General features: G+C 60.0%; 1 protein-coding gene across 1 annotated transcript; it reads left to right on the plus strand.

Moving 5' to 3' along the window:
- The first annotated feature begins 941 nt into the window (after positions 1 to 941).
- LOC116436056 (nuclear receptor ROR-beta-like) lies at positions 942 to 16,270 on the plus strand. The gene is made up of 10 exons (XM_032092943.1): positions 942 to 1,129; positions 8,533 to 8,618; positions 8,723 to 8,864; positions 9,233 to 9,646; positions 10,093 to 10,214; positions 10,486 to 10,618; positions 11,676 to 11,783; positions 12,324 to 12,434; positions 12,783 to 12,895; positions 13,452 to 16,270. Exons 1-10 carry the CDS (start codon positions 1,123 to 1,125, stop codon positions 13,611 to 13,613), a joined length of 1,398 nt encoding a protein of 465 aa, XP_031948834.1. The 5' UTR covers positions 942 to 1,122; the 3' UTR covers positions 13,614 to 16,270.
- Positions 16,271 to 19,623: the final 3,353 nt, after the last annotated feature.

The following is a 19,623-nucleotide window of genomic DNA, read 5'->3' on the forward strand; positions in this document are numbered from 1 at the left end:
TGCTGAACACTGACCCTGGCACCTGAGCCCAGCGTGACCAGGACCAGCCGCCTCCACCCCTGTGATGTGGCACCAGGGAGGACTCTGGTGACCTGGTGCACCACAAACCCCAGCCAGGGGACTTTGCCCCGTGCCGACATCTTGGGCTCTGCACAGCGAGGCCGCGTTGCGTGGTCCAGAGCCACCATCTCTGCATGTCTTAGGCAGTGTGTCCCAGTGTCCCATAATCCGGGGTACAACCCCCGGCCCCAAAGCCATCCGTGTGTAACCCAGCATGAAGGACAGGGTGGGAATGCCTCCCTGTCGCCTTCAAAGCTTCCCACTACTTTCAAGGCACCATTCCCGACCCGCAGGTCTCCCAGGTGGGATGTGCCCCCAGACCTCAGCATCTGCGGCCTGGCATGGGCACCTGGGGCAGCCGCATGGGGGTCCCCCTGCTCTCCACACCCCCCCAGCGCCAGGTGTTGCACCTTCGGCAGAGGCCCCCCGCCCCGCCCTGCCCTGCCCTGCCCTGCCCTGCCCTGTCCTGTCGGGGGCTTGTGGGGTCCCCGCGCCGAGCCGGGGACAGCGCCTGGCGGGGGCAGCGGGGCTGCACGGGAGCGGAGTGAAGCAAGGGAGCGGTGATTCAGCGGGACACGCAGCCGGCCCCGTGCCTGGGCGAGCCGGGGCAGGACGGGCACCGGCACGGCCCTACCGGGGGCGGGCAGCCCCGGGGGGCAGCTCCGAGCTCCCCGCGGCCACAGCCGAGCAGGGGTCGCGCAGACCCCGGTCCCGGGGAGGCGCCGGCAGCGCCCGCGCAGCGCCGAGCACCGGGCGGCGGAGCGGCGGGGATGGGGATGGAGCGGGAGGAGGAGGAGGACGAAGGGCAGGAGGTGGGGCTGGAAGTGAAACCGATTGGGGGGGGGGGGCGGGGCGGGCTCGTCATGTGAACGGCCGCATGCTCGGGCAGAAGTGGGTCACGGCGCGGCGGAGGGGCAGGTGCCAGAGCCGCCCGGTGCCGCCCGGTGCTTCCCGGTGCCGCCCGGTGCCTCCCGGTGCCGCCGCTCTCCGCCGCGCCCCGCGCCGCTCCGGACCCCCGCGCCGCCCCATGCGCCCGCCGGCGCCCTGACCGCGGCGGACACGATGCGAGGTGGGTTCGGGGGGCTGGGGGCTGAGGGGGGCAGCGGCAGAAGTTGGTCCCGGTGGGGATCGGGGGGACCCGCACCAGCCTGGAGGAGGGGGACGGGAAGGACCCGACGTCAGCCCGGACTGGGATACGGGGGATCTGCATCAGCCCCGCGGAGGGGGCCGGGGGGACTCGGTGTCGGCCTGGACAGTGACAAGGGGGGACCCGCATCAGCTTCGCTGGAGGGGGACGAGGGGGACCCGTATCAGCCCCGCGGAGGGGATGGGAAGGACCCCGCACTAGCCCCACTGGGGACACGGGGGACCCGCATCAGCCTGGCTGGAACGGGACAGGGGGGTCCCACACCAGCCCCGCGGAGGGGAACAAGGGGGGAAGGCGCACCAGCCCCGCCGGGGCCGCTCTGCCTCCTCCAGCTCCCCCTTCGTTAGGAATAAAATTCTTGTTTATTTTGCTTTGCTTTCCGACGCCGGCTTAGACGCACTCTTAAGCTTTTCCCCGCACTAAACCCCTTAATCTCCTCTTCAATATGTTGCTCCCACCAGGGCTGGATTTATTGTAGTTTTTTCCCCCTTTTCCCCCTCCCCACGGCGTGGGGGGCAGTTTGGGAGGCTCCTACAGGGACGGGCGAGGAATCAGGTGCAATTTTGGGTGCCCCTTGTCCAGGGCAGGGGCGAATCGTGCCAGCACCTGCCTGGTTTTACCCGTTACCAAAGGCAATTCCTACTTTTCACCCCTCTGCTTTGCCAAGCAGGCGGTGGGGAGGAGGAGGATGGAGGGAGGAAGGCTCCAGCGGGACAATCCAGCGGGGCCTGGTGATGGTGACGCAGCGGTGGCCGGGCTCAGCTCTGTTCCCAACATGCTGGGAGCACCGCTGCAACCTGGGCTGCGATTTTCATCCTCCTCTAAATCATTTTTCCATCATCCCCTGCCTTCCCCGAGCCCTTCGCCCTGCCAGGACTCCTTCGTGCCCCTCCATGGGTGTGTTTTGGGGGTGCAGGTCCTGGGCACGTTTTGGGGTGTGGGTACCAGGACGTTCATCCCCGAGCTCCTCAAATCCTGTTTCCTCCCCGCACCGCGGGTGCTGCGGCTCTGCCCCCACCGCACTCTTGTGTAACGGTGGGGCCGGGGTGGCTGAGGAGGGCGAGAAGAGCCCCCCACATCCCCTTCCTGCCTCACGACATGCTGGGTTTTCACCTTTATTAGGACGGAGGAAAGCATTAACGCCTGTCTAATTACGAACACGCCTGGCTCTTACGTAGCACTTGCACAGCCAGCACCGGCTTAATTAGCAACCGGGACAACTTTTCCTTTTTTAAAAAAATATTTTTCCTTGCCCCCCTGAATTGCTGTGTGGTGACCCTAATTTAGGGCCAAACCCTCCTGATATCCCACCATTCCCCTCAGTCGGGCGTTTTTCCCGCAGTCCCGCGTCCTCATCTCTCTCGAAGCCCAGATGCCGCATGGCGACGCCAAATTGATTCAATCTCCATTTTCCTTCCCAAAACCGCCACCGCTCTGCCCCGTTTCCCCGGGGGCCACAGCAGCTCCTCGCTCCTGTCCTTCCCTGCGCCGCGGCTGCGCCGGGGCCGGGGAAGAGGCTTTGCCTTGTATAATCCTATACGGTTTCCAGCCCTCCTGCTCGCTTGTTTTGCAAGCAGCGTGGCGAGGAGCGTGCGGTGGCTCGGCAGCCTTTGCGACTTGTCCTAGTGACCTAGATCTGTCATTGGAAAAATCAGAGAGGGCGGAGGAGGAGCTTCCCTGCCCGTTTCGGCGGCGTGCACACGCTGGCGCGGCCGAGGGCGGCCGGCACCCACCGGCCCTCCCGCACGACGGCTGCGCCTGTCCCGGGTACCACAGCGCAGGGATGGCCGTGCCTGGCACTTCCCAAAAAACAAGCCTGCAGGAGAAAGCTGTCCACTGGCTTTATGGGGTCCTGAGGGGTCCAGACGGGATTTGGGACCCCCCACCCCGATAACCCCAGGGGGAGTCAGCACCTGGAGAGGAAAGAGCAGTGGTGGGGGGACGGTGGTCCCTGTGCCCAGCCCAACGTCCCTGTCCCTGCTCCCTGTCACGTTTAACTTTGAACTCGCAGCGGCTATTTAAAGAGCTGCTAATGTCTAAATCAGCACGGTTTATCGGATGTGGTGAGCAGAGCTGCTCTCCTGCCTTTTTTTAGCCCCAGGGAGATAATTCCCCCCGGTTTAGCAGCAGTGCTGGAGGGGTTCTCCCACCGCAGCTTTGTCCCCACCCTGGGCTGCCACCCCCCTCCCCGCTGCCTCACCTTTGCCACCCTTCTCCACCAGCCAAAGTGCAAAGGGCTGCGTCCTGCGCCGGCGGGGCTGGCCTTGGCACGGAGCTGCGTGGCACGGGAGCTGCTGAACCGGAGCTGCTGAACCGGAGCGGCCCGGGCAGGAGCCGGGCGGCCCTGGGGGAGCCACATCGCCCATCCGGCGCTACGATTTCCCTGTTGGGGGCACACAGGGACAGGGAAAAACAGCACTTTGCTGGAGGCTGGGGAGAATGCAAAACTTCCGTCCGCGTGGCTGCAAGGGAAGGTGGCCAGAGGTTGCCCCAGGGCAGGGTGAGAGCAGCTGAGCGCTGTTCTGGCCCAAAGTTTCCAGGAAATCTTTGCTAATCAATTAGGAAAGCAGTTCCCCCCTCCAGCATCACAGCCCGGCACGGGGCCGTGGTTTTGTCATCTAAATTTTCCCTACTGCCCACTTGGCCTCGGTGCTGCCGGTGCTGCCCGTGTCTCTGTGCCTGGAGCCGGGGCTGTGAACACCTGGCTTGTTTGGGGTTCCCCGGGGTGCATGCATGGGGATGGGATTTTTTGGCAGCGATGGCCAAAAATCTCGGTGCTGGGAGACCCCGGAGTGCTGCAGCACTGGAGTCTGTTTAATAGCAAAGCCAACAGCAGATGTAAAGGGTGATAATTCCCTTTATTTCCTTATTTATTCCTACCCCAACAGCAAAACACAGCTGTGGATGGGGGCTGTGGGGAAGCACAGTCACTCCCGGGGTTGAGGTTGCTGCAGGGAATGCAGGAGCGGAGCCGGGGGTTACGGCAGGAATGGGAAGATGGGGTGGCATTGTAGGTCCCTGCATGTCCCTGTGGGTCCCTGCGTGTCCCTGTGCAGCCTGGACTCATCCTCCTCTCCCTGCTCTGGGTGCACCAGGGGGATGCTGAGTCGCCCTGGAAGGGGAGAAGTGGTGGAGGCAAAGCATCGGAGCATCCCGGTGCCCTGGCTGGGGCTGGGGTGTCCAGGGGGGCTGGCAGGGCTGCTGCCAATTACCAGAGGTGCCTGTCCTGCAGCATCGATCGAGGCCGGCAGATGGATGAGGCGCAGAGCTGCTGTCCCAGCAGGATCACAGGGTAACGAGCCTGGGCACTGGGGAAGTGCCGGGGGTATTTGGGGCAGGGATGGCCCCAGAGGCATGGAGACACCTCTGAAATACTCAGAGCTGGGATGCTCACCCCACTACCTCTGACAAGGGCACCACGGCCTCGCGTGGCCCCAGTCAAGGGAAGGGGTGGCCATATTCTGCCCCTACGGGGTGACAGCTGTGCAGGCTCACCCTGGGGGACTGTGCAGAGGATTGTGCAGGGATCTGCCAGTGCACCCCAAACATCCCCCTCCCAGGAGTCCTCACCCCGCAGCCAGGGGCACCCAGTTCTCCGATGGGAGCGGGGGCAGCTCCAAAAAGCCTCCAGCAGCAGTGGGGTCACCACATATCCCGAGGCTCAATGGGGTGCTGAGGATTTCGGGGTGATTCCCCAAAGCAGTGAGATCATACGGCCGAGGGGAGGGATGGGGGGACGAGGAGGAGGAGGATGGGGCCACCGTCCTCCCTGCACCACAGAGGGGGGTCCAGCCCCCCGTGGCTGCATCCTGCAGGGCCTACCTTGTTTTGTTTTGGGGTGCAAGGGATGCCCGCCCTTGGGGCGGAGGCGATGGAAAGGAGGGTGTGCCGGCGTGGCACCAAGGCTGGTTCCTGCTCCGGGGAGGGCGGATCTGGCTCTGCCGAAACCACCGGAGCCTCCAGCATGGTCTGGGGCGAGAGGTGCTGAGCTGGAGGGGACACACACAGCGGGGTCTGGGGGGTGACAGGCGACCCAGTCACTGTGCAGGGACAGACCTGCGTCCCTCACCTGGAGCTGCAGCCCAGGGTGGCAAACGGGAGGTATCACCCCAAAATGCCCCAATATCCCCGCTCCCCGTGGCGGGAGGTCGGGCTGCTGCCCGGAGCCCCGGCCCGGTCCCGGTGCGGCCGCGGCCCCGGAAGGGTTAAGGGCCGTGGTTACACAAGCGCGCGTGGCCACGGGCAGAAAGTGTGTCAGTGGGACAGGATGGCTCCAACCGCGGGGCCACGCGCAGCCGCCGCACCGGGGGCCATCGCCCCGCCACGGCCGGGCCCCGTGGCCGGACCGTGCCACAAGGGCCACTTACATAAGGGCCGGCCGGTGGCAGCGGGCCGGGAGTTGGGCAAGAAGTGTTTACAGTGGGAGGAGAGCAAATACCACCGCCGGGACATTTTAATTGCCGGCTGGAGATCATTATTACTTATTTTTTTAACCCTTTTGTTGTTTCTTTTATCCTGCTCCCTATTTTAGCCCCATCGGCCCCAGGGTGGAGTTTCCCTGCTTCCTTCCCCAGAGGGGGAAGAGGTTCACCCCCTCCTAAATGCCCCCCCCCCGCCCCGTTCACAGTGTGGCCGATGCTGGCACGGTTGTGGTGGGAGGAGATGCCAAACTCTCTGGTGAGGAAACTGAGGCACGGGGGGGGGCGCGGGGGGGGGAGGACTATCCGGGATTTGGGGTCTACTGTGATGTTTCCCCTGATCACAGTGAGATTTAGGGGATGCAGGAGCTGCTGTGGCCACCTCACCCACACCCGCATTCCTCATCCTTCTGGATCTGCCCCAGGAGGGTGTTTGGGGGTCGCAGGGGAGATGGTCCGGCCGCTCTGGGGGTTCGTGGCTGCGGAACGAGGGGACACGGATGGAGCCGGCTCGGTGATTCAGCCGGGTTTACAATCGGAGCAGCAATTAACCGTGCTGGGCTGTAATTGCCATCGCCAGGTTACGGCCCTATCTCCACGTCAGTTATTTGGGGCGAGCGTCTTACGAGCGGGTCAGGTGCCAGCGGCGGGCACGGCCGGGTAATTAGCAGGACGGTAATTAGAGCCTCAAAAGGCTGCAGCCACACGGCAGGTGCTCAGGGCTTCTCCTTCGCCAGGACAGCATCATCGCCATCACCCTTGGCTCCGGCTCGGGGGGCTCTCGGGGGGCTCCCCTCCGGCGCGGGGGCGGGATTTGGCCATCGGCATCACACGAAGCTTTTGGGATCGTTGGTGCTTTTGAGGCATTGCGGGGCGGCATCTCTGGGCTCTGCTGGGTGGGTGCCGGCGGTACCGGGCCGTGCTCAGCCCCGGCGCTTGCCGGTGCCGGTAATTCCGGGTACCGGAGTATCGGCCGCGGGCGTGAGGGCGCGGCGGCCGCGATGCATCACCCGCGCTGCCGGCGGCTGCAATTAACGTTGCATAACGAGCCGACGCCGCTTCCTGCCGGGGGTGGCACCCCCTCCCTGTGCCCCCCGCGATGCCACCACCTCGGTCCCATCCGGGCGATTGGGGCAGGGTGTCGGAGTGGGGCGGGGTCCCTGAGGTCCGGCAGCGTGGGGGAAGATGGCAGCAGGATCCAGGGAATTGGGGGGTCATCGGAGCTGGGTGATGATTTGGGGGTGGCCACACGTGGCCCTCCTGGTGCCTCCGTCCCCCTGCCAAAGGGGTGGCCCTGCGGCTGCGGTGTTGGTGCAGCTGTGGGGGATGTGAGGATGCTCTGGACATCCCCGCCCTGCCCTGCCCAGGGAAATCAGCTCTGCTCTCCCAGGCCCAGAACCACGACAGAGGATTTGGGGAGGGGCACGGATGGGATGTGACTCCCTTGAGTCGGAGGGTGGGGGACAACACACAGCCCTGGGAGAAGCCCAGCTCAGCAGCCTGGGGAAGGAGGGGTGAGCCCCCAAATCCCCTGGTGCGTATGGGGCATTGGGTTAAGCAGTGAGTCAAAGGATGTAGGAGGGATCCATCCCTCTCCTTACACCTGGACTCGGAGCGAGTCCTTCCCCAGTGTGGCCGGAAGCAAACCTGCCCCAGGGGCTACAGGGATGCATTCCTGGGGGAGGACTGATGGCATCCCTGGGGGTACCAATGCCATCCCTGGGACATTGAGCATCCCTGAGGGACTGATAGTGTCCCTGGGAGGGACCAATTCCATCCCTGGGGAACTGAGCAGCCCTGAGGGACCGATGGCATCCCTGGGGGACCAATGGCACCTTGGCTGCTCCTTGCCCGGTGAGGCTTCACTGCCCCATGCCAGCCTCTCCCAAGCAGCAAGGGACCTCAGGACCCTGCCGGGTGCTGGGGTACGGGTGGCACTGGCCAAGCACTGGGATTGTCACCCACAGAGGCGGCCCCACAAAACACATCCCTCGATGAGAGCCAATGGCTCCCAGGGGAGAAGAGAGGCAGAAGGGAATTACCCGAGCAGGGATTTGCACACGCCCAGGAGATTGGAAATAACCATAATCTGGCCAGGGGGGTTATTTTGGTGCGGCGGTGGCTGCCCAGCACCCTCGAGAGCAACGCCAGGCTGAGCCCGGATGGGGGTGTGGGGGCTGGAGCGGGGATTAGAGGGTGCAGAGATGCCGGGAGGCACGTACGAGTCCCGGGAGTGCCGTGCGTCCCCCCCGCACGGGTGGGGAGGGCAGAGCCAGCCCAGATTTGGGGCAGCTGGAAAATGAGGAGGACGAAGCCTATTAGCAGCTCAGTGCCAGCGAAGCAGAAGCGGGGAGGGAAGCGGATTTGTGGGGGGAAGGGGGCTGGGACCTTCAGCTGGGGATGGCTATATCGGTCCTGGGTTTCACAGGAGCTGCTGGGGGGATGGGGGGGCCCAGACCCTCTGCTTGGGTCAGACCTCCAGCGGCAGAGCATGTGCTGCTGCAGGGATGGGAATGGTCCCTGTGCCAAGGCTGTCCCTGTCCGGGGCACACATCAGCTGAAAAACAAGGGGAATGATTCCAAAACAGGGTCCGGGGCAGGCTGGGGAAGAAACATCCCGTGGTCTCCTGGATCCAAGGGCTTTCTTACCCTGTCTCTCACTGCTGGATGGGATGGGGGTACCCCACGCCCTGTCTGAGCTTTTTAGGGACCTCTCAGAGGTGCAAGAATCCTTATGGATTCTGTGGGAAGGGCTGTGCTGCCGGTGGGTCCAGCTCTCGTGCCTCAGTTTCCCCAGGTGCTGAGCCAGCCCGCGGCTGTCGTGGACGGGAGGCCACCTCCCTCCTCCCGTTCAGCAGTGACCATTATTAAGCACCGTGCTTTCCCCCCTTTCCCCATCCCCCGCAGCCCAAATCGAGGTGATCCCGTGCAAGATCTGCGGAGACAAATCCTCAGGGATCCACTACGGTGTCATCACCTGTGAAGGCTGCAAGGTGAGCCCGGGGACGCCGGGAGCCGGGTGCCGGCAGGGGGGTGGGCACGGGGTCTGGCTTCCAGCCGGGCACTTTCCCAACTCCTCCCGTCCCATCCCGGGCAGGGTTTCTTTCGGAGGAGCCAGCAGAACAACGCCAGCTACTCCTGCTCCCGGCAGAGGAACTGCCTGATCGACCGCACCAACCGCAACCGCTGCCAGCACTGCCGCCTGCAGAAATGCCTGGCACTGGGCATGTCCCGCGACGGTGAGTCGTGCACCCGAGGTGCCCCGGGGTCCCCAGGGGCCACCTGCTCCTCCTCGGAGCGAGTCAGGCTCTCAGGGTGAAGCTGCTTTCCCCGCAGGGCCAGCCCGGTGCAAGGAGAGTTTGGGAAGCAAGAAATGCTTTTGTGTTTTCCACGGGAAAATCTAAACTGGTTCTGTTTGGTTTGACCCAGGGTTGGTCTGGGGCGGGGGGGTGCAGCCAGTGGGGTCCCAGCCCCGCTCGGGGCTCACAGACCCCCAAACCAGGCCCTCCCCGGGGAGCCAGGACGTTTCCCAGGGTAGTGGGCGGACGTGGCTTTGCTCTGGGGGGTGAAGCTGCCCTGACACGGCCGCTGTCTCCCCCTGGGGCAGCGGTGAAGTTCGGCCGCATGTCCAAGAAGCAGCGGGACAGCCTCTACGCCGAGGTGCAGAAGCACCAGCAGAGCCAGGAGCAGAGCGGCGGCACCAAGGATGAGCCCGAGCCCCTGAGCCGCGTCTACACCACGAGCGTCAGCAGCGGCCTCTCGGACCTGGACGACATCTCCACGCTGTCGGACGGGCTCCTCTTCGACTTCCCCCTGACCCCCGATGGCAGCAGCACCTACTACAACCTGGACCTGCTGGCCTCGGCGCAGCCCTCGCCTGACCAGTCCAGCCTGGACGTGGCTGATGCCACGCTCATCAAGCAGGAGTCCATCTACGAGCTGATGCTGGAGCCGGCGCTGTTGGCACACGGGGCGCTGGAAGGTGCCCAGCTGCCCCCCGACATCTCTGTCCTAGAGATCGGTGAGCGCCAGTGCGGTGCAGGGCCCCGAGGGTGGTGCTTGGGGCCACCCCAGCACCTTGCAGGACACACCCAGCTCTGGGTACACTCACCTGGTCTAGGGAAAGGTGTCCCTGCTCACGGCAGAGGGTTGGAACGAGGTTTAAGATGAGTAAGTGGATGGGATTTAAGCTTCCAACCCAAACCATTCTGGGATTCTACGATAGTGAGTCCAGCCTCAGCTTTCAGAGCAGCCCCAGGGCTCCCTGATGGAGCTCAGCACGCCCAAGGTCATGTGGCACATCCCTCGCTTGCTTTAGGCTCAGCCCCTGCTGCCCAATCTGTCCTCACACCCCGGTGACACCATGTGAGAGCCCCTCTACCCCTCAGCCCTCAGCCCCAGCCGCCCCACAAGAGAGGATGGGGTTGGGGTCCCCAGGTCTCACCTCCCGCTGTCCCCACCTTGCAGACCGGGTGGCCCAGAACGTGGTGAAGTCACACCTGGAGACATGCCAGTACACAACGGAGGAGCTCAAGCGCCTGGCGTGGAGCCTCTACTCACCCGAGGAGGTCCGTGCCCTGCAGAGCAAGGTGAGTGCCACTGTCACAGCCCCTGCCACAGCCAGTGTCCCCTGGGGCTATGCCGAGCTGAGGGTGAAGGTGAGGAGGGTGAGGAGAGTCTGTCAGTGCTTTGGGAGCTGCCCGGATGGGGAGTTTGGGGTGGCAGCTCACATCCCAGGTGTCCTAATGCCACCATCCCCCATGGATGGCACAGCACTGGGGTCTTGTCCCTGCCCCATGGGGTCACAGAGCCGGGGTGCCGGGGTGCCAGCACACCCTGAGAGTGTCCCCCGTGCCGCAGAGCTGCGAGGCCATGTGGCAGCAGTGCTCGCTGCAGATCTCCAACGCCATCCAGTACGTGGTGGAGTTCGCCAAGCGCATCGACGGCTTCATGGAGCTCTGCCAGAATGACCAGATCATCCTCCTGAAAGCCGGTAAGAGGGGGGGACCCCACCACCCCCCTCGCGTCCCTGCCGCCCCCCTTCACGTCCCCACTGTCCCCCTCGCGTCCCCAACACCTCTCCTGAGTGGCAGCTGCAGGGCCAGAGGCAAATCTTTTCTCTTGGCTGGTGCTTTCCTTTCGGGGGTCCCCTCCCTCGCTGCCCCAGTTCTCCCAGTGCTGGGGGAGCAGGTGCTGGGCTGGAAGGAGCTGAAGGTCGCGTTTAAGGGCGATGGTGAAGGGGGGCACGTGGGGAGTGGCTGCCTTGGGCAGAGGCTTTTCTCCACAGCCGCCCTCATCCAAATGTCACCCAGAAACTGGGATGGAAATGGGAACAGAAGGTTTTCCCCTGGGAGAAGGGGTGCCAAACTCAAACGGTAGCAGGAAGGATTGAGAGAAAAGGATTGGCCTCTTCTCCCAGCAAGAGACTGGGAAGAGGAGGATGATGGCAGCGCGCACCCACGTTCCCCACCCTTCCATCTGCCCAAGCTGGCGATGCTGTGCCCAGGCCGGGGAGCTGAATGTGCAAAATCCCCAAAACAGTGGAAAAACCTCGTAGTTTCTAATCTGTCAGAGCTGGGGAGCTGAGATTAGCACCCAGCACTGGGGACATGTGCCAGTGTCCCAGCGGGGTGCTGTACCCCAAAGCCAGAGCTGGCCGTGCCTGATGCGCTGGAGTTTAACTCATTCTTTCATTTCTTCCTTCCATTTTCTTTTTATTTATTTTGTTTTCACCCTTTCCTCTCTCTCGGTGCTCCACCACAACCTCGGTCTCTCTGTGCCTGGCTGCGAATGACTGGATAATATTTCCCTTTGGTGAAATATTGTGGTCACAATTGGACACCTAAAAAAACCCAACCAATCCCAAAACCCAAACTGGATTTGTTGAAATACGCATTCTGCTCTTGGGAATGAACAATTTGGACCTCAAACGTGCACTGGGGGCTTTCCTCTTTCTTACATTTGGTCCTGGGGTGATGGAAACCCCCCGACCTTCCCCGCCCCACCCTGCCCTGCCCTGCCCTCGTCTGCGCTCTCTCTGCCTACATCAGGTTGCCTCGAGGTGCTCCTGATCCGCATGATCCGCGCGTTCAACCCCTTGAACAACACCATTCTCTTCGAGGGCAAGTTCGGTGGGATGCAGATGTTCAAATCTCTCGGTAAGAGCTGCCTCGCTGCCCCTCCCTCGGGGCTCTCCTCTCCTGCTCTCCTCTCCTGCTCTCCTCTCCTGCTCTCCTCTCCTGCTCTCCTCTCCTGCTCTCCTCTCCTGCTCTCCTCTCCTGCTCTCCTCTCCTGCTCTCCTCTCCTGCTCTCCTCTCCTGCTCTCCTCTCCTGCTCTCCTCTCCTGCTCTCCTCTCCTGCTCTCCTTCCTCTCTCCTTCCTCTCTCCTTCCTCTCTCCTTCCTCTCTCCTTCCTCTCTCCACCTCTCCCTCTCCTCCTCTCCTCCTCTCCTTCTCTCCTTCTCCTCTTCCTCTCCCCCTCCCTCTCCTCTGTTTTCCCTCTCCCTCTCCTCCCTGCGTCTGTCCCTCTCCTCTCCCCCTGCAGCCCAGGCAAGGCTGGAATTTGCAGCCAGGTGAGCACCCAGGACCCTCCTTCACCCATTTCGTCTCCTAAAACCTTTCCAAGCTCTGGGTGCTGCTGGGCTCTGCTGATGGCTGGGCAGAGCAGTGACAGTGATGTCCCTGCTGTCCCCTGCTCAGGCTGTGACGACCTCATCGGTGCCATCTTCGAGCTGGGGAGGACCCTGTGCCGCCTGCAGCTGTCGGACGAGGAGCTCGCCCTCTTTACCGCTGCCGTCCTGCTCTCCCCAGGTACTGGGGGGCCGTGGGGAGAGCCCCGCATCCGGGGGTGTCCTGTGGGGAGAGCTGACCCCGTAAACTTCAACGCTGCTTCCTTGGTGGATGATTTCTGTTATTCCTGGGAGAGGAACTTGGGGGAAAAATGCATCTAAAGATGCACAAAATGCATCTGTCAAATCTCCTCAGTGGGAGGAGGAACTGTGTCACACACAGCAGGGAGTGTAGAGAGGAGCCAAGCGTCCCCAAAACCATCCTGGAGACCGGGAAGGCTTAAAAGAGCCAGGGGCCACTTCCCTGTGCCTGGGGGAGACCCTGGGGTGACTCTGACCCTGTGGTGACTCTGTCTTTTGCCTCTCGCAGACCGCCCGTGGCTGACCGAGTCCAAGAAGGTGCAAAAGCTCCAGGACAAGATCTACGTGGCCCTGCAGCACGAGATCCAGAAGAAACACTCCGCTGAGGACAAGCTCTCAAAGGTAGTGGCACAGGAAACCCAGCCAAGGGTGCCAGGAGGTGTCTGAGCTGGGGGACGTAGCTGTGCTGGAGCTCCTGAGCCACACACAGACATTTTGGGGAGTGAGACCTCAAACCTGTCAGAGGAGAAGAATTTCTCCTTCCAAGGGCCATGAATCTCCGTTGTGGTGCAGTCAGAGGCAGCACCGTGCTGCTGAGCCTGGCAGTGCATCGGGGAGTGGGGATTTTTAGGCAAAATGAGCCGTTTTGGGAATGCCTTGGAGCTGTGGTGGGGAGGAGCCCCCCCTGTGGAACGACGTGGGTTTGGGGGTGAGGCCGGGTTGCTGCCGGGCTGTCCAAAGGTGGGGAATTTGCTGGTGCCCCAGTGCCAGGCAAAGCCAGTGATCCCCAAAGCCACCCGCGGTGCCCAGGGAAGGGGGAACAGCAGTGCAAGGGACACTCATTGGGAACCCAGTGGTCCCCAAACCCCCCTGCTTGTTCCCAAGGGAGGGGGAGTGGTGGCAGCAGGGCCACTACACTCAGGATCCCAGCGGTCACCAGTTCCTTCTCTCCCTGCAGATGGTTTCCAAGCTGCCCTTGATGAAGACTATTTGCAACCTGCACTTGGACAAGCTGGAATTTTTCCGTCTCCTGCACCCGGAGACTGCCATGAACTTCCCCCCCCTCTATAAGGAGGTTTTCAACTCGGAGCTTCAGTACAGCGACCCCCGGGAGAGCTAAGGCCGGGAGCCAGCGGTCCCCTTCGAGTTCCCCAAAACTTGGAGACGAACTGCACTTCAGAGGTTTGGGGCAATTTATTTAAATCAAATAATCAAACTCAAGAGAACCCCGGGGGGGCTGCGGTGCCTCCCCGGCCCCGTCTCCTCGCTGTGGATTGCAATAGCTCTTGAATGTAAAGCACCTTGAAGGAAAAAGCAAATGGACTTTGCCATACCAGTGAAATGAATGTGAAATCTCTGCTCGGGAGAGGAGATGCTCCCGGCAGTGGTGAGGGACCGGCTGCTCCTGGTGACACGGGAGGAGGGAGCGCCCTCCCCGCTGTCCTGGTTGCACTCTCCACCTCTGATTTTTATTTCTTTATTTTTTAATTATTATTTTTATTTTATTGTTTGGTTTGGTTTTTTTTTTACCCAAACACCAGGCATGGGATAAAGAAGGGGCAATGCTGACTCAGCTGGGTGGGGTTGGGGCTGGAGTTGAGGAGAGGGAAAAGACAGAGCCTTTGCTTTATTTCATGTCCCAGGGGTGCAGCGGGCCCACGGGAGCTTGGCCAAGAAAGGTCTGGCTGTGGCCAGCGGGGGATTCAGCACAGGATTTTCCTGTGGAGGAGGCTGATTTGAGGGAAAGAATTCCCAATGCAGCAGGGGAAAAGTTTTGCAGGGTCTCCATGCCCTCCATCACAGCATTTTCCCAAATTCCCAACCAACTCCTCGTCCAGCTGGGCGACCACCTGACTTTGCAGAGTCCATTCAGCAGTTCACCTGCCTCGTGCCACCTTTCTGCATCCCAGAAGCTTTTCCAAGCCCGTGTGACTTCAGCCAGAGATCAAATCCTGGCCATCCGTGGCCACTGGAGGGGCTCCAGGGCTGCCCCCATCCCCGCGGTGGCCGCAGCAGCCGTGGCTCACTGGGTACTGCTGTGTGTGTAGTTCTCTTATCAATCCCATTAAAGCCGCCCCACAGTTCAGCACCCAGAGGAGGGTTTGTGACCCTTCCTCCACCCAGACCACAGCTGGTCCCATTCCCAGGTTCCTCCTTCCCACACCACGCATGGGAGCACAGATGTGGCTGCCTGCTGTTGCTTGAGTTGGACTCAGGCTTTCCCCTCAGTGAGCTCCTTAGAACTGTTATTTTGGGGGTTGTTCTCGAGTTAGCAGGATTTAGGAGCTTTTTAGGGGGAGAAACTTCCTCCTGGAGTCAAGGGGAAGTGAAAGGTCCTTATTCCTTCCCGCCAAGGAATAGGGGTGGTTGGAAGGAACGTGGTGTGTTTGGGGCCTGCTGCTCCTTTTGGGAGGCTCAAAAGGGGATGAAGGGAAGGATTTGTGGGGTGATGCTGTTATAGGCCACAGCAGCAGGGGATGCTTGAGAGACTCCGTGGCTCTGCAGATGGATTTTTCCGTCCCAGTTCCTGTTCCTGCTGTAGCAAATGCCAAAAACTACAAGGGAAAAATCTGCTCCGAGGCAGCCCCAGTTTCTGCTGACAAAGGGCTAAAATCCCAAGCCCCTTTCCTGCTTCGTGCTGATTCCTCGTGCACCCAATCCCATCCTGCGGCAGCTCGGATCATCCCCGAGCGTGAGCCAAAAACCTTCAGTTCCACAACTGCACCCTTTCAACCAAACGAGCAGCTTTCTTAGTGACGTGAGGGACATTCCTGCTTTTATTAAAAGACCTCCTAGGGAAGACCATGGACCAACCTTGACGAGGGAAGACTCCCCAGGAAGCTGATGGGATTTCTGCTCCGCTCGAAGGCAGAGGGAAATTTGGGACCGCGCTCCTTCCCAGCAGCTGCCGCCCGCCTCGCGCAGCCCTGAGCTCCCTGGGTTTGCTGACCACATCCGAACTGCTTCTGGGAGCACACTGGAGCCCGCCAGCCTTGGCTCCCTCTCCACTGGAGCCAGGTCTCTGGGAAAAGGCTGCCGGCCCTCCCACGGCCCCCCGCGACGTCCAGTGCCAATGCGTCGCTGTCCAGCGCAGCGTCCACGGGGTGGGGATGTGCCCGGCTCCTCTCCTGCCCTCTGCAAAGCTTGGACAGAAGTGAGAAGTCAGAACTGCCTTTTACGTCCTGAGGGTTGTGCCTTTTTTTTTTTTTGGAAGCATCATTTCCGACAGTACCGTTCACTTCCCGGGAAAAGCACCCCCAGAACCTGACTGTGCTTCTTCACAGCGCCGCCGTGCTCGGAGGGAGCAGCCTGCGGGTGCTTTGAAACGTTTGGGGACAAAGAGGAAAAAAAAAAAAGCACACACCCTTCTTTTCACCCTCAGTATTCGTCAGCCAACAACGCCACCGACTTCATTTCATCCGGCAAAGAACCCACGAAAGCACCTTAACTCGGGAACAGGCGGAGCCCTCGCCGCCGGCCGCGTTTCTCTGGCTCACGACACAGCGTCCATCCCGTGGGGCGAGATTTGGGATTATTCTGAGCAATAAGAGCCCCCCGTGGGAACCTAGGGAAGACTGGAAGTATTAAATGCATGTGACTCGACCTGCCAAACCGCGGGAACCTGCACTTTTCAGTTCTCTTTAAAGGAACCAACTTGATTCGATGATTTCTGGGGAGGGGATAAAGTGATTCGGTGTCAATTCCGTGATTCCTGGCCTGGGACGGGCGCCGCGCATGGAAAGGGATGTCAAGGGATGGCAGCCCTGCTGTGGGCTCGCCAGGGCTGTGCCAAGGTCCCTCACACCCCGCTGGGCCACCCAGAGCCCCGAGCTCGCAGGGAAAGGGCGAATGACAAAGCCTGGGCAGAGATGCCTGAAAAAGGGAGAATTCCGCTCTGTGGCCAGTGGGGAGGGTGCCCAGGAGCCCTGAGCCCCGCTGGCTCCGGTGCTCCGTGCTCGGAGGCGTTCCCATCCCGACGTGCGGTGTTCCTTTCCAGCAGCCCTGGGCAGCCTCGGCTGCCAGCGATGGCTCTTTTAGAGACCAAGATTAATTTAGTGTTTGTTTGTCTGCTCTGGCAGTTTAGCTGAGTGTCCATTTCCACCCACAGAACCCTCACACTGTGTATAAAGATGGATCAAAAATATATATAATATATATTCTTGTGAATGTTGGTGCAAAAGAGAAAAATATATAAAGTTTCAGTCGGCTTAATGTTATTTTTTATCTCTATGAATGAAAGGAAGAAATGGAAAACCTTTTATTTCCATTTACCACCCCTCCACATACACCTACCTGTAGATACCAACAGGTTTTATGGAAATGTTTTACTTTTTAGATTTAGGAAAATGCTTCTGTTCTCATTGAATGTTCTGTCTTGTAAGATTGTAATTTCTATTTTTTTAAAGAAAAGAAAATAACTAAATAAAATTTCCTCTTTCAGACCAGTCAGCTTAGGAAGGGAGGGCAGGGGAGGGAGAAATGTTTATTTAAGGACAAAACTGTTGTTGGAATTTTTCATAACATTAAATAAAAAGTAATATAATGTATGGATGACAACCTTTTTCCTGAGGTGTGTTCTGTAGGTACATAGATGTATATTGCACAAAATTTACAGGAAGAAAAATAAAGTCTGTTTTACAAGGTAAAAAAAAAATATAACGTTGGAAATAGTGATTTTAAATTTTAGCAAAGGGTGAGAGTGGAAGCAAATCCCTCGAAGTGATGGGAAAATCTTTAATTTCTTCTTTCAGGACCCAACTGTACCAGAATCCCACAATGGTTTGGGTTGGAGGAGACTTTAAAGCCCATCCAGTGTCACCCCTGCCATGGGCAGGGACACCTCCCACTGTCCCAGGCTGCTCCAAGCCCCAATGTCCAGCCTGGCCTTGGGCACTGCCAGGGATCCAGGGGCAGCCCCAGCTGCTCTGGGCACCCTGTGCCAGGGCCTGCCCACCCTCCCAGGGAACAATTCCTGCCCAAGATCCCATCCATCCTGTGCAGGATTGGGACATAAGGGGAGATTTCAGACTCTGGGAGATGTTCTTGCTTCACTTAATGCCAGGAACACAACAAAGGGAGCCAGGAGGAGGCTGGATTTGTGCCCTGTGGGTGTGTGTTTGGTTTGGAGTCCTTGGAATCACTTCCCAGCCCCTCTGCATGCTCCAGCCTGGGCACTCCAAGGAAGAGCAGAGGTCTGGGAAAGTCCTTCATCTGGGAATTCTGTTTAAGCACCCCTGAGCTGAGGGACAGGGACAGCACCTGGCAGTACCGGGGACACATTTTGAGGCAGGAGATTTGGGACAGGTCTGCAGGGATGGTGCATCTGTGGGAAGGAATCAGGGACAGCCGAGGAGCATTTGGGATTCATTTTCAAACAGTTCCCAGCCCCAGGAAGGAACAAATACCCCTGATATAGCAGGGCATTATACATGGATGTACCTATATGTCCTGGATTTAACAAGGATGCAACGCCAGGGACAGGAGCCCAGGGAACGGCTGGAGCTGGGTCAGGGCTGGGCATGGAGCTCAGGGAAAGGTTCTTCCCCCCGAGGCTGCTGGGCACTGCCCAGGCTCCCCAGGGAATGGGCCTGGCCCCGAGGCTGCCAGAGCTGCAGGAGCGTTTGGACAGCGCTCTCAGGGATGCCCAGGGTGGGATTGTTGGGGTGTCTGTGCAGGGCCAGGGGCTGCACTGATGATCCCTGAGGGTCCCTTCCAGCTCAGGATATTCCAGGATTCTTTGAATCTCTGCTCTGGGTGCAGACAGGGATCACTGGATGTGAAATGTGCAAATCTCATCCTCGTTTCTTTCTGCTTCCCCTGCCAATCTCACCAGGTGCCCATTCCCTGCTGCCTGGGCAAGCCCAGGGCTGTGTCCCTCAGCAGCACAGCTGGGCTGCCCGGGAGCTGTGGAGCAGAGGGGAATCATGAAAAGGGATCCTTGGATCAGTCAGGGTCAGTCAGTCGCAGTTCCCATTGCTGCCCTCGGCCATTCCCGGGGGACGACACGGCTCCCCCTCCACCTTCCCACCCATATGGAGTTCAGGAGAAATCCTGGCTGCTACCAAGAGCTGCGAACAGCCTGAAACAGGGCCCAGCCTGTGGAGATGTTGGGAAAGGCCATCACCCACTTTGGGGATGGAGGGAGCGGAGCTGGGGTGTCCAGGGAACCGCTGTGTCCCACTGGGACCACCAGAGCTGGGGGTGCCACCCTTGGATTGCTGCACGCTGACATTTTGGCTTTCATTAAAAAAAAAAAAAAAAAAAAAAAAAAAAAAAAAAAAAAAGTCTCTTTTTTCACCCAAAAAATCCTGGTTTTTGGTGTATTTCACAAAAATAAAATAATAAATTAAAGCATGGCAATTCCGTTTAAAAATTCCTTGCGAAGAGCTGCTCCTTAAGCAAAAAAATGTTCGGGAAAAAATGGTTCCAAGGGAGAAGCTGGGAATTGTCAAGGAGGTTTCACAGCTGAAGTCCGGGGTCAGGGTGGGCTGTGGTGGGACGGGATCCCTGTGGTTGTCCCAGGGGACAGGAGTTTGGGGGTGGCCCGGGCGGTGTCCCCTCCCCGGGTCCGTGCCCCGCTGTCCCCCAGCAGCGCTCCCGCTCTTACTGGTCCAGCAGCACTGGATTTACTGGGGCCGAGTGACCTCTGCTGGTTCACACCCAAAATATTCCCGGCGTGCCGATGATCCGCATGGATGGGAACAGCAGACCTGACCTTTCCTTCCCAAAAAAACACCCGCCCAGCTGGAAAATCCTGGAGCCAGTGGCACTGCCCGTGCCCGCTTTGGGGACAATTCCCGGCAAACCTGGGCAGCCCACCCAGAGCAGGGGCTGAACGCAACCAGTGAGCCCCGGGAGCTGGATTCCAGGGAAACCTGGTGGGGTTTGGGGAAATGGTAGGGAAAGTTTTACAGAGAGAGGTCTCAGCATTTGGTCAGCTGAGAGGGATGAGCCTGACACTCCCTGGGGCTGGGAGTGACAGAAACCACGGCCCCAGCGCTTGGAAATGACTTTTAAAGCCGAGTTGGGGTTTTATACACCCAAACTAACAGGATTTGCAGAGCTGAGACCTTGGAGGGGGATCCCTACTGACATTAAGGAGTCTAATGTGGTGAAAATAAGAATGTAAG

Source organism: Corvus moneduloides, chromosome 28, assembly GCF_009650955.1.
Source record: "Corvus moneduloides isolate bCorMon1 chromosome 28, bCorMon1.pri, whole genome shotgun sequence".
Classification (NCBI taxonomy): Eukaryota; Metazoa; Chordata; class Aves; order Passeriformes; family Corvidae; genus Corvus; species Corvus moneduloides.

Coding starts and splice junctions, on each gene's coding strand:
- LOC116436056 (XM_032092943.1), top strand. Junction 8,865..9,232: donor ACTGGGCATGTCCCGCGACG/GTGAGTCGTGCA, acceptor CCCCTGGGGCAG/CGGTGAAGTTCGGCCGCATG. Junction 9,647..10,092: donor CATCTCTGTCCTAGAGATCG/GTGAGCGCCAGT, acceptor CCCACCTTGCAG/ACCGGGTGGCCCAGAACGTG.